The following is a 17,238-nucleotide window of genomic DNA, read 5'->3' on the forward strand; positions in this document are numbered from 1 at the left end:
CTTTACAGTTATTATTTCTCTTTTGTTTGTTTTTTACTTAAACATGTGAAAAGTTCCTTATATATTCAGGTTTTATTCAAGAGGAGTAACCATATACAAAGTGTCAAAAACAAAACATCACTTTCTGAGAGGTTGAGGTCTAATTACATTCCCAATGTTGGCAGGTCAGTGTGAACTGGATTCCATGCAAAGGATGTGACTTTTGTTAATGAGACAGAAAACAGAACGATCAAACTCAAACATGTCGTTTGATTCTTCCTTTTTTGTCTTGTAATGTTTAAAACTCTCCAATGCAGCAAAAGAAACAAAGAGCATCACACTGAACCTTAGAAGAGCTTCAATGACCTCACCTAGTGTATTTACACACTAGAAGAAACCCCAGAAGAGTCCTGTAAATCACTGGCAGAAGCAGAAAGCAATTCCGTTTGCATTGAGATTTTTTTTACAGGAAAACTCTGTATGGTATGGACCCCAAAGAAAATAAACCTGGCTTGCAAGGTTTTTATTTTTGTTGTGGGAAGTTATGGTTTTGGTTTCTGTCTGACTCTTATGGATATTTGGGAATAATGGGGTCACATAGCAGCAGCTGGAGAATGCCCCTTGAGGTTTCTCCTCGGATGATTGCTTTTTCAGAATTTAAATAAAATTCCAGTTAATGATAGGATGTTATTAAATTACAGATTTATTTTAAATGTTTCATTTGTCTGAGGCCTTTTCTTCAACTAATTCTCTATAGATAATATTGTGACAAATGCTAGCGCACATTAACCTAAAGTACTTGGAGACCATGTGAAGATTTCAAGCTTATAAAGGTAATTGGTCAAATGGCCGAGTGAAAAGATACAGTCTGACGTTGAGATGACCCAGAAATGTCTCCTTGGTCCCGTCCTGTTTCTTCCCCAGTATGATTTCATCACAGGACAAACATGCACTGAAGCTTATCTAACTTCCTTGATTCAGAGATTGCTGGCTGATTGTTTAGCATTGGTGTTCCAGTTACATTGTTCACATGCCCTTAACTTAATGATTGTTATGTAAATAGTAGAGAGCCCTTAAAACATTCCCTTTACTCATTATCTTAGACAGGCAATTTTTCTTTCACCTTTTTCCACTAAACATCTAGTGGTCAGAGAGGGCAATCCTGCTGCATTTGGCCCCAAACTTTTCCAATTGAAAAACCATTACTGTATATCTAAAGACGAAGCTCATTCCAAAATACAAGAGTCAAAACAAACTCAACAGCAAAAACATTCTGTAATAAATGTGTGTTACAGGGTTCTGGAGTGTACTTTGCATTGATACCTTATGTAATGCACCTTTGCTGTAAATGAGTTTCTTTGGTTTTTCATTCGCGAAACGCCTCTGTTCTTGTATTATATGGTCTTGTGTATTTGCTGTTAATGATGATTGATGATTCAGATCTTTTGTGTTGTCGTGATGCGCTTGGCCTTTTTAGGCCCCTGTGAACAATATTGCTTGCTAAATGCAGTTTGGTGGGAAGGCAACATAAAAAGCATCAACAAATTCTTAGTTTCCAGTCTAATGTGGTATAGAACAGTGGTCTTTCCTCTCTGGTGTAAATGGGGTGTTAAATACCTACATTTTCCCATTCTTGAAATCCCCAATAGCTCCCCAAACATCAAACAAAAACACATCAGGGAAGGCAAAATCTCCCAGGACTGAGTCCAAGGCTTCAGCAAAGTCATCAGGGTTCTTCTTGTCCTTTCCTGCTTCCACAATGGTGGTTGCTGCAGAAAACAAGTAATAAGACGGATTTATAGATTTTTGGTAACTCTTAATAAATGCAAGTAATGTATGACTTTGGCTAGTAAAACACGCGCAAAAAAATCAATACAGAGGGCGTACCCTAGTCTTTTACCCGGACAAATTTGATTAGAATTCATAATGACAAAAGACAATTCTGGAAAATCTTCACAAATGCTGTCTCTATATCAGGTCTGTATTCAGGCATTTAAAGACCAAACACAATTTTAAATTGCTTGATGCCAACATACAGTACATACTTTAGGAATAAACATTTCTCCAACAAAAGCAATCTTTATCTTATCAGATGTCTAAATAATAGGCTTAATGTAAATTCAGACTATCTAAATCTGCCCTATACCTCTCAATTCTCAATCTCAGCATTAACTTTGTCTCAGAAAAAGTTGTTTGTTTGTCCAAACAACAGAACCCAAAAAGGATTTTTCTAAAAGCCAGATTTCCATGAGACTGAAGTGGTCAAGGTACAAAAGCTCGCTATCTCTTTCAAACATGAAAATTCTTTATGAAAATATGCAACCACACGTATTTTTTACTGGATAAGGTTCACGCAAACAACAAGGAGATGACTAGATTTATAAATGACCTGATTTGTGTTAAGATTACTATTTTTGGAAATCAGGCCTATGACCTTGGAGCTCTGGGAAAGTGCAAATTCATATCACTGTTAAAATAAGGAACTCATCCCACTCAAATTCCTGATGCTTCTTCCAGAGAAGTGAGGACTTCCTCCCATGCTGACAAAACAATAAAGCGGAATTCTTGGCTTTTTTATTTCTGCCTAATTTTAACGTGTAAAAGTTTATTCTTGACCTCAGCAAAACGTCACATACAGTAGGCCTATATAAAAACTGTACTTGAAGGACATGTGTGATTGTGTGTGATCTTACCAAGCTCCAGATCTCTGATACCCATGTAGCTCTCCAGCAGGTCGTCCACCTTCCTGGTGGCCTGTTCTTCAAATTCATTTTGCTGGTAGAGAGCAAAGGGGAAAATACAGAGGTATCAGCGATGTGGTGGTGCTCCAGCTCTAAATATGGAGATACATGCCCTGCTTCAAATTCCACTAATGCCAAAACATGTACAAGCCAAGGATATCTTTGGGAATGATTTATCACTACCAATGGTTAGAGTCTTTTGACCCAGTTACTCTAAATCAAGTATTGCTGGTCGGTGTTACAGTAACTGTTGTTTATTAATATTAATTAATGATGCTTATTAATTAAGTGTTTGTTAATTTGTAATTTCTTAAAGAATGGTGACCGATCAACCGATGATGAAGTGAGGTCAGAGGTGCTGCTTGTCAACAGGCAAGGCAGGCAACTGCTTGGGGCCCCAGACCAGTAGGGGGCCTCTGAGGGCTCACAAATTTAAACCAAAGCTGTGGCCCATAATTTGTAAGTATTGCAATGACAGTAGGAGACCTCCCTAAGTGGGCCCCATCTGACAGCAATCACTCTCATTGCCCTGCTAAATGTTTCATGCGTTAAACCGAAGTATGTCAATTAAAGTCAACAAAGAAAAATTAAGAGAAATTATCCATCTACAGGAGAGAATAAAGAAACAAGAAAAGAGAAGAAGAGGAGGAAGCGTCGGGACTCTGGCAGACATGATGATGATGAACGCCGGTTGGAGGGCCCCCCAATTGAGTTTTGCCTAAGGCCCCAACAGACTCTAGAATCACCACTGAGTGAGGTCAGTGTAATGTAAAACAGTCTGCTCTGAAGTGCAGGATGTAAGAGTCACTTTGTTTGAAGAGGTCAATTCCTGCGAAGCTGAGTAAAAAGTTACTGATGTTGTGTGAAAGTGTGTACGTGTAAGTTATTGCATGAGTCTACTGGGGTTCAGTTCAGGTCGTTTCAGTCCTTTTATGTCCCTCTTGGGAGCTCTGCATGGGTGTTTTTTCCTGTTTGTTTATTTAAGAGAACTGAAAGTAAGGTCAATATCCAGCAGAGCATGTGAAACTCACCACTTCTTGAACTGTAGCAGCGCCTTTAGAGCGCAGACGCAGCGTCTCCCTCCCGTTCACCATCTTGCCCTCATTCGATTTGGGCGCTCTGGTCCTCATTCCAATCATGTCTTCACGCACACATGAAGGATGATAAACATTAGTCAAATTAAAGGGACAATCTGTGGGGTTTATATTTATTCATCTTGTAATTCTCATTGTGTTTACTACTCATCTCTGTCGTCATCTTTCCATTCATCAATTTCTTTTAGGACGATCGATAGTGCCTGATTATGGAACTTCCCAAACCAGGTTAATAATAAACCCTTGTGTTATTTTGAGGTCCTATAGTTTAAGAAAAGGTTAACCAAGCAGTACACAATGTCTGATTATTTAGGATGGATTGTTTCTGATGAGCTTAAAGGCTTTATATGCGATTTTTCACACTTAAATGTAATAGAAATCAAGTATATCCTCTGAAAATAACTCTGTGAGTCATGACTACAATGTGTGTAACACCAGAGTCCCACTGTCTGTGATGCTTTCCGAGTTTTCCGAGTCCTATCTTCACTTTGTTTACAAGGGCGACATCTGCTGGATCAAAAAAATCGCATAGTAAGCCTTTAAAGTTGACATGGATGAATTTAAACTTTGCTAAATCAATCAGTCAATAAAGACTAAAGCTACAAAACAAGGTTTCCAGAAAGTGCGAGACAGAAAGCATTGTTTCCGAAAAACATCATTGGGTATGGGAACAATAAACCTTTGCCTGATTGTTAACAGGAAGTCACCCGTTTATCATGTATTTAGTTTCCTGTCTGATAAGACGACAGCTTTGCTCCTGGCCAGGCCACCACATGCACCAAGAAATGCAGACTTCCTTTATTCCATACTGTGTTCCAAACCAGATGTAACTAATGAGCCACTTAATGTCCTTCTGTAAGAACAGCATTTCTCCAAGGGGAAAAGGGAGGAGGGTCTCATGATGAAAGGTGCTGTACAGAATACATGTCAAATGTCAATGGAAAAAAGGCAAATCAGTGTCATGTCAGTGACCTGCTTTGGAGCCAGTTACTGTAAACCAAATATTTATGTTGTGCATTTTTACTAATGCCAGATAGATGGGTGATATGAAAGTGCCCTTCTGGTTCTCTAGCAACAGGGAAAACACAACAAGAACGTTGTGATCAAATATTTACACTTTCTTTGGCATAAACTGCTGTGTGAATGCAGAGGAGCATCTGAAAGGTATTTGTGTTCTCTTTGTATAAACCCAAGTGTTTGTGTTTGAGAACCCACTTCTCAAAGCTCATAGCTATATCTGCTTGTCTTTTGTTAACCTGATCAGATAGGAATATGTGCCAGTTAATGAAATCCATCAACTCCTGCAGGTCAACATTGAACAACACAGGTCTTCTGATTAGTAATAATAAAGCTTTTGGGCCTTGCATGGACAACCCTAATAAATATACCCTTGAGGAGGTTGTTAGTTATATTTAATAACAGTGTTATAAAAAGGCTACTTCTGCCTGAAACATGTGCTGCTCAGCGCTGGAAAAATGATAGCAGAAATAAATCTGTTTTCCATCTAAAAAGGATTTATAACCATGAAATGCTAGTGAAACAAGGTCAGCATGCAAGGTCAACATACTTCTTTTGGCCCTGAAGCCAGGTGATTGAGAAATACTATTTCACTCACCAAAGGCCTTCTTCGGCCCGACCAGGCGTAGAGTGAAGGGTACCCCTCTCGGCTGCTCTTTTAGCATCTTAGCCACCTCGTAGTGTCGACACCCCACAATGCTCTGGTCATTGATGGCTTCGATGTGATCACCAACACAAACTGTCTTCAGCTGGTCTATGGTGCTGCTTTCCTTTATCCTCTAAAAAGAGACAGATTGAACATTTGTACATGTTTAGATGCCAGGCCTGGAGACTTCTAAAACATCAGATGACAGGGCTTCCTGTGCATGTCTTCACCTTAATGAAAGCATATCCAGCTCCGTTGTCTGTGATAGTTAGGCCCAGTGCGTCCTCTGTCTTTGTGACCTCCACTTCTTTGGTTTCGCCTCTTACATGAGCAAAGATGAAGTCTTCTAGTCCGATCTGCCCCCCCAGGAGCTTCTGCATGTCCACTTTATGAGAGTTAAGGGTGCAGAACAAGATCTAAGAGGGAGATACAATACAAAAGTTAACTATTACAGTAACCGCTATGGCAATTTGAACCTTAATATCCTAGCTGCTTAAAATAAGATTAATTTATTGTCGGTAAACAATCATTTCCAATAACTATAACATGCTATGTCAGTTTCTCTGGTAACCCCCTGTCACTCTGAGGTGTTCTCTTTTCTGCTGTTCTTTATGACGATACAACAGCAGAGGGCAGCAGAGCCAAACTATTTGGTTTTGGTTCATGTGGCCATTTTGTTATGAGCTGTGACTGTAATGACTGTCTTGAAAAACTTGTAGATCTTCCCTGTTGTATGAGTGCCTAAATTGTGGTGTTTTTTTGTTTTTTTTACAAAGGTACAAAGCTTAATGATTGAAAAAAGAAGATTGTGTCAAAGTAATAAGAAGCATCATACAATTGATACATTTAGAGAGACCTTTTCTACATAAACATCTGGTCATCACATTTCAACATCAACATGCCAGGTGTTAGAGAACGTGCCTTTAAGAGCACAGTCTGCTCACTGTCATTTCTGGACTGGACATGTGACTCTATAGCATAACATCTCTATGAGCTCTGGCCTTTTATTCAAAATAGTTTGCTAGTTTAGAACTACATTTTCCAAAAATAGAAATAAACTTGACATGACTAAATATCTTGATTTTAAAACACTCTTCAAACAACAGATTGTTATCCTGAAAGGTTAAAGTTCAAGTTTGATTAAGTAATCCAAAGCGGAAATCCAAGATAACCTGTTTGAACTGTTATCTCACTCGTCGCAGCGCCTTTTAGATATTGCTCACTGTAACTCGTTTTGCCGAGCGGAACGGTCTGACTGCAGTCCAAGGTCTTCTTTGGCATTGAGCTGAACTGTAACTTTATGCTGTTGCTGTTCAGTGCACAGCAGGTCAAGGAAACCGTTGTACTTATCACACCACGACTGTCTGCGTTTTTTATAGAAAGTCTTGTACCAAAAAATCTGACTGCAGTCCAAGGTTATGTAGCTATACACCTCATTAGATCAGCAATTATCCTTATCAGTGTCATTTCTTTTACCATTATTGAGCAATTAATTGATTTAACCATGTAAAAAAGAAGATCATATAACTGTTTATTATTGGTTCCTTTGCATTACACAGTTTGTTATATAAGAACTTGTTTTAGACAGACTTGGCTTTCTCTGCTCTTCAGCATTTCTTTTAATGTTAGGCTGTAATCATCGTCTTGTTTTTATTAAAAATAGTCTCTCCTGTTTTTAACTGAAGTGACATTGTTTCAGGGTGGCTGGGAGATTATCTGAGCACACAGAATAAGTAGAATATACCCTCAGGAAGACAAAGACATCAACAGGAATTAAAGGTCCCTATACTTCAATTGGACACAACCTGAGAGTCACATACAAAACAAGTTTTCCTCAAATAGAACTGTTTTCGCTCTGAGGAATTGAATCTGTTGATACAGGGAAACAGTTATCAGATAGCTTGATTTGATCTCTGTAGTCTGTGTCCCTACAGCTTCAGTAATTTATGTTTAACAGTTGATACACAGATAGGAAGAGCCTTCACAGTGGCCTTCAGAACAACACTGATAATTATGAGATAAAGCCAATGTCAAATGGTTATTGTGCTGTTGCTGAGTTTGTCTCCATAACATAAGGAGAATCCTGCGATAAGCAGCACACAGAAACCACAAACTTCACTTCCAAAAAGATTTGTTTTAATCATTCTTTGTAATATAGCATTACATTGCTTTCACAGTGTGTTACTAGTTCTAAATAAATTCCTGCGAACAGAAAATGGGTTGTCTTCTTCTCTTAATCCATGCCACTATAGCTTTCTTTAACTATCAATATCTCTGACAAATTTATTTCCAGATAAAGAACAACAATTTAAATGCCTACCTTGAATAAGAAATTAATTTCAAAGGTTTTTGTCTAATATCTGCATGGAAGTATTTTTTTTTCACAGCTAGGCTGGTCTTTAGTTGTATCGAGTATTGAGAGCAGTATCGGGTTGCAGATGGTTTGGTCGGCCCTGACCTGCAAAAGAATTAGTGACTTGACATATTCTCAAGGATTCTGGCCTTGTGAGCAGCTGCCTGCTTTTAACCTGACTGACAATCCAACTTTTGATCACCTGGGAAGTTTATTGTCTCATCATTTTGAAAATACTTTGGACTTTAAATTTAAAATGTACTATCTCTAAAACACAGACAGTGTTGTTGCAGCTGTCATGTAGATATTAAGAATAATTCATATTTAGGGGTATGAGGACTCCACCATTCTTACACATACGTATATTTTACTTCTGGAGTATACTACTCAGACTTCTAAATCAGCTGTTGTTTAATGTCTCATGTGACTTGGGGGAGCTTTACCAAGTGTGACGGAATAATCCATGTGATGCCATCGGTAGACTATTTTGGAAACTCCAGGATATCAAAGAAAGCCTGTGTGAGAAGGCAGGACTGTCTGATTAAAACTCTGTAATGTTTGCAGTCAGGAAAGTTCAGCCATGAAAAATGACTTTCTCTTGTACTTGTGTATTCAAAATTTTTACTGTAAAGTTTGTATGAGCTGGAATAACTAAAACTCCTGAGTCATTTTTTAGGATATTTGCATAAATATATCTTTGTACCCTTTTTCAGTGCTTTTACCATACTTTCTTATTATGAAAAACTTCACTTTTATTTCTGCTAGTTGTTTTGTTGGCGCACATGTGTGATGTATATTGACTACGGAACATTATCTTGTTATTTGTTTCCATTATTGATCCTGGTAAAGGCCCAGACAAGTACAAAGTCTGGCAGACAGTAGTGAGGCCAAATGGTCTTCAATAGTTCATCATGGAAAAAAGCCTGGAGTGGAAACCTTACACCTATTTGCAGTAGGCCTGACAGACCAGAAATGCAAAATAGGATCAGCAGATTATTATTTATTTTTTTACCTCGATCATTATTCACAAAACTGGAAATGCAACAGATCATTCAAATCATATTTACACACATAGCAAAGTTTATTTTGTACCTCAGAGGGGGAAATGTTGAAAACTTCTGCAATTTTGGTGTAGAGCTCCTTGACGTTGGTGAATCCATGGATGCGGCCTGTTGAACTCCCATGAGCTAGCTGTGTGTGGAAGATAAGCCTCGGTCTCGGGTATTCTGGCGGCCCTGGTGGTGGCGGTGAAGGAGGAGGAGGGAGAGGAGGTGCTGTTGGCTCCACGCAAGCATGGTTCTGGCTCTGGTTCTGGGCCTTCAGGTGTTCCATGGCCTCGGCTCCTGCTGCCTTGGAGTCCTGTGGGCTCATAGCCTCCCCGTTCTGCATCGGACCTTGGCTCAGATATGGTCTTCTTCTGAGAGCCCTGTTGGTCCACTGCTCTGGCAAAGAGAAAAACCGTGTTCTTCCCCCCCTCTGCTTAGCTGACCAACCAACCAACCAGCCAGGGCTTTGGAGTGAAGATGAATTAGTGATGAGAGTAGCCTGGTAACCATACCTGGAAGAGGCCAGCCAGACCCTGCTGCCAGAAACCCAACACCCTATGAGCAGAGGATAGAATGTGTTACATCTAAGCCTCTGCTAGCTCACACATAAAGAACACAAACAAAACACATCAGGTAAAGGTCTTTTCACACAAGAGACAGGGTTAATCCCTAATATCGGTCTGGCTGCGAGACATGTTGCACACACATGACCCTGAATATGCCAGCATCCCTATGAAGTGTGAAAAGGGATGCATATCTGCAAAATAATGGCTGCTCAGAGATGGCCACAGACAATGCCTCAGTGTTACAGGTAAAGTGATATCACTGGGTGGGGAGTGTTGGTGCTCCCCCTTCACTGGCCTCATTGAATGAATTTGGCTGTTGCCATGGTGAATTCTTAGTGATGCAGTGACCTTTGAGACCCCACAAACAGCCCACATATAGAGGACTGACAAATGTTTTGTTAACCTTTTTTTTGTTTTTGAAATGTGTGTTTCTTACTGTGGAAATTGCAGATATTGTGAATATTGTGAATATTGCTGTAAATGCTGTGGTAAATTATGTGGTGTTTAATGCACTTTTCCATCAAAATATCAAGTTTTCAGCAGGGTCTGACTAGTACCTGTAGAAGTCATTCCACCCAATAAGGTTTAATGGAAATTCAACACTCAATACTCCAGGAAATAGAACTGCTCATAAATACCTGGCAACAGGAATTTGGTCCACTGCACAGCTCAGTTCTTCAGCTCATGGGGCAAATAGCCTGATAGCTAATGGTAAGCTAGCAAGATTCAGAGTAAATAACATTACACATGGTTGACATTGAGTAAATATAGATTGAAAGTATGTTAAACAACAAGACTAGCTAGGTAGCCAGCTATGAGTTCTCAAACTGACATCACACTTTTTGTGAACATGACAGGGTGCTTTTATTATGGGCTGCAGCCTGAAGTAGCAGCTTGAGTAACAAATGGGGTATAAGATAATTGCTGTGAGGGATAGATCCAGGAAATTCAGAGGGGTATTCAATTCAATTCAATTCAATTCAAAAAACCTTATTTGTCCCCGGGGGGCAATTCAAAGGCACACAGAGCAGTAAATTAACAACAGTGCAAGTAAACAAAACATTTTAACCTAAATATAAAGTGTCAATTTAAATACAACTTAAAGCTTAAACTTAACTTAAAAATACAAAATATAAAAGAGCAGATATAAGTGGACAGTGATCGGACTAACAGATGTAAACAGATGTAACCATAACTATGTGCAGTAGTGACCAGATGTAAACAGAACTATGTGCAATAAACGAGAAATAAATATATATACAGAGCTATGTACAAGTAGGCAAATACAAAATGATAAGTTAATATGTTGCATGGTGAATAATGGAACAACAGAACTAATATATACAATATAACTGTAAAGGTAAAAATGAGATAAATAAAGTGACCGTAGTGCAATGATGGATAAGAAACAACAGGAATAAAGTAACCAGAACTGTATGAATACTGAAATAGAAAGGATAGAGTAAAGTGATGTAGTGCATGAGACCAAATAAAGCAGAGGCAGTTAATGTGCATGGCTAATGGAAGTTGAGGAGCTGGACAGCCCTGGGAACAAAGGTTGCTCTTCTCCTTTGTGTCCTGCAGCAGGGACAGCGAAGCCGGCGTCCTGAGGGGAGCCACTCAAACGCTGGGAAGAGCAGGAGCTGTCACACCACTCCACAAACTCCTGAAGAACTGGTCCATGGTGCTGAGAGGGCCCTGACAGCAGAGACAGGAGAACTGTGTCGTCCGTGTACTTCACCAGGTGACAGTTTGGCTGTGTGGTTCTGCAGTCATCGGTGTAGAGGATGAAGAGCAGAAGTGAGAGCATGCAGCCCTGAGGGGAGCCAGTTGAGGTGTGTTGGAGGTTGGAGAAGGTGTTGTTGACCAGAACTCTCTGTGATCTGTTGGTCAGAAAGTCCAATATCCACAGGATAAGCTGGTCGTTCAGATGGAAGCAAGTTGAAAGTTTGTCAGCCAGGATGTGAGGCTGCAGGGTGTTGAATGCAGAGAAGTCTGCAAACAGGAGTCTGGCTGAGGTGTTGGGGTGCTCCAGGTGTTTGTGAACAGTGTCTATTATGAACGTTTTTGCATTATCGACACCTCTGCCTGCACGATAAGCAAATTGTAGACGGTCCATCTTGGAGTCGGTTTCTCTGATGATGTGTTGTTTTATGATCCTCTCCATGGCCTTCATCACCAGAGACGTGAGGGCCACAGGCCTGAGGTCATTCAGTGATTTGGTGGGGCTTTTCTTGGGGATGGGGATAACTGTGGAGTGTTTCCACAGCTGGGGGACTGTGCTGCTGTCCATAGAGCTCTGGAACAGGGTCTGAAACACGCCCCCTAGCTGCTCGGCACAGTGCTTCAGGATGCGGCCGCTGATGTTGTCTGGACCAGGTGAGCTGTTCTCCCTTGTCCTCCTGAGGGCTCTCACCACATCCTCTCTGCTGAAGGTGAGTGCAGAGTCACTGGGCTTGAGCATGGACACTGTTCCTTCCAGCTGTGTGGTGTTGTCTTTCTCGAAATCTGGTGTAGAATGAGTTGAGATCGTTGGGGAGAGAAGTAGAGCTGCTGCCTGCAACCTCGATGGTTTTGATGTTGGTAGCAGCAGTGTTCACAGCAGCCATGTTTTTGAGGTCCTGCCAAGCTGAGTGGAGGTTCCCCTGTGTGAATTTTTCCTCCACTTTGTTCTTGTACTTGAGTTTGGCAGTTTTTATGGTGTGCTTGACTTCTCTGTTTACCTCCTTTTTCTCCATTTCGGAGCCGGTGAAGAAGACCCTTTCCTTCTTGTTGAGGACCTCCTTGAGCTCTTTGGTGATCCAAGGTTTTTTGTTGGGGTAGATTGTGACTGTTTTGGAGGGGATGATGTTGTCCACACAAGGAGATGTACGATGAAACAGTGTCCACATGCTCATTAATGTTGTTGGAGGGGGCTAAGAGGTTATCCCAGTCAGCGGATTCAAAGCATCCTTGTAGTGCAAGAATGCTTTCGTTGGTCCACTGCTTGATGTTCTTAACAACTTTCTTAACCCTCTTTATTACAGGAGTATATGCTGGAGCAAGCAGGATGGCATGGTGGTCAGCAGAGCCAAGAGGGGGGAGAGCAACAGGTCGGTATGCATTAGGAACTGAACCATAGCATTTATCCAGTGTCTTCCCCAGGCAAGTGCTGCATGTAATGTACTGCTGGTTGCCTTTTAGTGCTTTTTCAGGAGAGCAATGGTTGAAATCGCCCAAGATGAATTTGGGAGAGTCCGGTGATATGAGTTCCAGTTTATTTAATAAGTTCGTGATGTGTTCAGTGGTTGTGGCTGCGTTAGCTCTGGGGTGGATGTAAACCAGGATGAGAAAAAGCTGTGGAAATTCTCTGGGGAGATAGAAAGGGAGACGGGAGACAGCCAGAAGCTCAATGTCCGAGGTGCACAGTTTCTCCCTCACGACGATCGTCGAGCACCAGCGTGTGTTTACATAAAGACACACGCCGCCATGTTGTTTCCCAGTGAGCTCAATGTCTCGATCAAGTCTTATGCATGTGGTTAATGTTGGCCTGTGACTCGTCCGTTTTATTGCGTAGGGAGCGTACATTAGCCAGGATGATAGATGGAAGCGGCCGTTGTTTGAATGTCTCCCGTTTAAGCCTGGCTCTGATTCCTCCCTTTCTCTTTCCCCTCCTGGTTACCTTGTTATTTCTGTGAGCGGAGTTGTCTTGGCTGACTGAGTTGTCCCGGAGAATTTCTTCGGGAAGCATGCCTGTATTGATAGGATGATGAGTTTTAAGTCCAAGCTGCAGCAAAAAGTCTCTCGAGTAGGTGGTTCGCGACCCACCAAGAACGATGTTTCTGCTCGCAGTCACAAACTCCCAGAGGAGCCAAACGTGCAGAAATGTTCAAAAAAGAATTTGGGTATGGTAAATAATTCCGGGGGATAACAAAGAAGAAAGAAGAAGACTGCTGTTTGCTGTAGTCCATTTGTCACGGTGTGACAAACAAAGAGCAGGGCTACGAGAGGACTAACGTGGGAAAAAAGAAAGTCCGCTTCGTCTGTGTAGTAGCGGTCAAAAGTTATAAAACACATTCTTCCTGTGTGTTCTCGGGAAGACCATGGAAAACAAAATATCTCAAGAAAAATTAACAGTAGAAAAACTTAATAAATGCTAAAAAAACTGCTCTGTGAGCCGGCCGGTCTTCCGCACAAGCAGCGACTCGGAACCGGTATCCTGTAGTTTATCTGTTACAGACGTCATGCTGTGGTACTGACGGTAGGTTGTAAATGTTCCAAATGTAGTGAATAATTAGCCTTACCCTGTTCACCTCTCATTTACTCTTTTTTATAGCTTAAGTCCAAGTCTAAATTTTTATATAACACTTCATTGTTTGATTAAGTTTTAAGCTGGCAAATGATTTTCATGTACTTTTGATACATTACGTAACCAGCGTATTCATTTAAAACTGTCAGTAAATAGTCTCACCAGATCTAGTTTGTGTCCATTCTGTGGTGTTAGCTAACATCCTCAGCCAATCTGAATCAAATATTCAACCAGACTATTATGTCATATATTAACCCCGATGTAACCAGGATCAAATGCTGCCTTTTTATTTGAATATGTATTTTTAGTAAAAGTTAATTTTATTTGTAAAACTAAATGCACAGAATAGTCTCCCAAAATACATATTCTGTACAGGTTTATGACTAAAGAAACTTGATCCATTATCCTGTATCTGAGAAAGATAGTCTGAAACAAATATAAGACTTATGTAGTGTGGTAAAGGAATTTCGTCACTCATCAGAACTTAATCAATAGTGGAAAGAAATCTCAAAATATTCTCACTTTGTGCTTGTCAGATGATCCATTGCCTGAAAAAATGTGTATTTGTCTCACTTGGTCCCTTGTGATGCGTTACTCATGTGCAAATCAGGGAAGCGTTCACGTCAGGACACAACAAGCTAACTATCTCTCTGTCTGGATCAGGAAATTCCATAAAAATTCCATTTTCAAATGCCAGCTGGGAATTTGTCACCAGCATTGTGATCCCATTGGGATTTCCCTAAGACAAAGATTCTTTCCAGTACAGGTATGTATGATATGCCCTTATAATGGGTCATTGATGGGTCAAATTAAATTCCTTGAATTCAATTTTATTCCACATTTTCATTGCTGCAATAACATAATGCTCCAAAGTTTATTTATCCACAACTGTGTTTATTATTCCAGCAAAAGAACATTTTGAATACAAATCTTCAGGTATAATACCCCCCATCCCTACAGATAACATAGAACTACAGCATAATATCAAGGTTGCCCATTGTAAAAAAATCAAAAAATAAGGGGCAAAATTAATAAATTGATAGAGTGATTAATGTAAACAGACTTTTTGACATGAATTCCATATATACATATAATATCAGGCCAAAAAACACATTCTGTCGGTGTACAGTGGTGGTACAGATTTTTTTTTTCCCATCCTGCTTCATAAGCATTCCTGCACACCTGTCCTCAACGTACACGGCTGCAGCTTTCTGTGCGTCACAGCCCCCTTTATCCAGGCCAAGGTGTTACTTACCTTCCAAGGTCAGAGTGTTTGCTCTAGCAGCTGATATTGAGGGTCTCATAAGCACAACATTCAGTTTGCAGCAGATAACAGTCAGCTTTCCAAACTAAACTCACTTTCTCTTCCTGCAGAGACACACTAACCTCTATCTATACTCATTTAAAGCAAACAGAAGACTGACTTAGCTAACAGGAGCGATAACAGGCTGGCTTTCCCATTTATGTAACTCTTTGAGAAAGAACAAATATTTTGGTGGAAGTCAGCAATCAACAGGATTTTGTAAGATTGAGTTGGTTTGTTAAAAAAAAAACTGATTAATTAAGATTAATTAAGATTAATTAAAACCGATCTACAATTCTACACAAAAGCAAAATTCACAAGATCAATTCCAACAGCCTAACAAAGCCTCCTGACTATGCAGGGATTATTTATGGTAGAGAAATAATGTAATTAGAGCCATGAAAGGAGAGCTGAAAGAAAGTATTTGAAGTGTTTGCAAAAGCATTATTCAGAATATGATCTTCTTATGGAACTGGAAGCTGATTGGCTGTGAACGGATGGTGTGTTTTTCTCGCTCACTAACACGGACGTCTTAACAAATATTGACTAGAACAAGGGTAAGTCATTTAGCCCTTGTGACTGTTCATGTTTGGAAAATGTTCTGTCTTCAGAGTTTAATTGAATAAGAATGATGTTTCTTTTATTTCATTGTATTTCTTTTTTTAATCGTTTTTTGTTACAACCGGGAACACAGTTGATATTCATACCTTAAGGCCTATAGTCTCGCAGACAACAAGAGTGCAAAACAGGGCCTTAAGAATGTTAAATTGTGTTCAAATTCCCAAACAAAATCGGGATTTATCAGATGACCTCAGACCAAATGACAAACCGATGATGAGTGCTGGATGCTTGCGTGGCTCCCACTATTGATCCAGCTGTCATTCTGGGGAAGCAGCACAAAATGGCCTGTTGCTGCTGACGCTGTGTTGACACCCCCTCATTGCATCACAGACTTCCTAATAAAGTGTGATTTCCTCCGCTCTATCTGCTATGTCTCTGGCAGAGGGGGCGGAAGGGAAGACCACGGCAGGCTTGTGTAGGCCGCATTGTATGAGGTTGTTTTGTGTTTGCTGTGTCATGTGGCAGTACACTGCCTCGTTTGTTTGGGCGTTGTGGCAGCGCATGAGCTGCCTACTGAAGAAAAGTGGTTTCAATGCAAAGATTAATATGCAATTGTCCGAACCTTTATTTAATAGTGATTTTTTTTGTCTGTGTTCAAGGTCTTCATCAGTAGATTTTTTTATAGTGTGACGTATTAATAACATCAAGAGAAAATATAATCCATTGATGTAGTCACTTTCCCTGAAAATGGTATTTTATCATTGTTAAAAAAAACACAGTAAGTATTTTTTATAGCTGTAAATAATGGGGTGGAATGTTCAACATTACAATTGTAGAAATTTCATCCATTAACATTGCTGAAAGAGGTCATCTTTATAGAATAGAATAGAATTACTTTATTGATCCCAAACTGGGAAATTGTGGAAAGATTTATTCAAGATTTATGATTTGTATCTGTCTTTTACATGGTAGAAGCCTGACATGAAAGACTTTGAACAGAATATGCCACTGTAAACTATATTACCACTTATAATTGTAATAACAATAATAAGTTTTGTAAGTAACTCAATTAAGTTATTTCAACAAGATTTTCTCATAAACTTCATGATTATTCTTTTTATAACCTTGGTGTCACCAGTAACATATCATTAAAGTAAAAGATACAATAATCCAGCCTGACAACAACATGACTGCTAAGACTCTGCTCTTTACAGCCTTGGTCTGCTGATGTTCTTTAGGTGTGTGAATTTTCCATTTGTTGCTGCAGTTGTCGTTTTTCCCCCTCTGGTAAGGTTGTGGTTGTGGTGGTGTTGGTGTGGGAGGTTGGCCCTTCATTAGCTGCATGCACAATGCTTGGCTGCAGCAGCTTCATGCTGTGGCGTTACAATAAAAGCCACCAGCTGAGCAACTGATCAGCCTTCTGAGTCACTGGTCTCCACTTCCCTTCACGAGAAAAATAATGAATTGGCTCATTTGATTCCTGGCTCATTGAGATTTGTGACATTACAATGATTTCACTTTTTAATGTGATGGCTGGTGTCAGTTATTGTAGTATGGCAAACCTAAAAGCCTGTTCTGCAACATGCTCTTATTTATAGTCACATTTAGTGGTAACAAAATATATGTTAGGCTATGAATCCAAGA

General features: G+C 40.0%; 1 protein-coding gene across 1 annotated transcript; it reads right to left on the bottom strand.

Annotated features, from left to right (window-relative positions):
• Positions 1-9,412, bottom strand: gipc3 (GIPC PDZ domain containing family, member 3). Its single transcript, XM_020641568.3, has 6 exons — positions 8,923-9,412; positions 5,708-5,893; positions 5,430-5,610; positions 3,752-3,861; positions 2,673-2,754; positions 1-1,748 (listed from the first exon to the last, which is right to left on the bottom strand). The coding sequence occupies exons 1-6, from the start codon at positions 9,217-9,219 to the stop codon at positions 1,597-1,599; spliced, it is 1,008 nt and encodes a 335-aa protein (XP_020497224.3). The 5' UTR covers positions 9,220-9,412; the 3' UTR covers positions 1-1,596.
• Positions 9,413-17,238: the final 7,826 nt, after the last annotated feature.

Source organism: Labrus bergylta, chromosome 6, assembly GCF_963930695.1.
Source record: "Labrus bergylta chromosome 6, fLabBer1.1, whole genome shotgun sequence".
Taxonomy (NCBI): domain Eukaryota; kingdom Metazoa; phylum Chordata; class Actinopteri; order Labriformes; family Labridae; genus Labrus; species Labrus bergylta.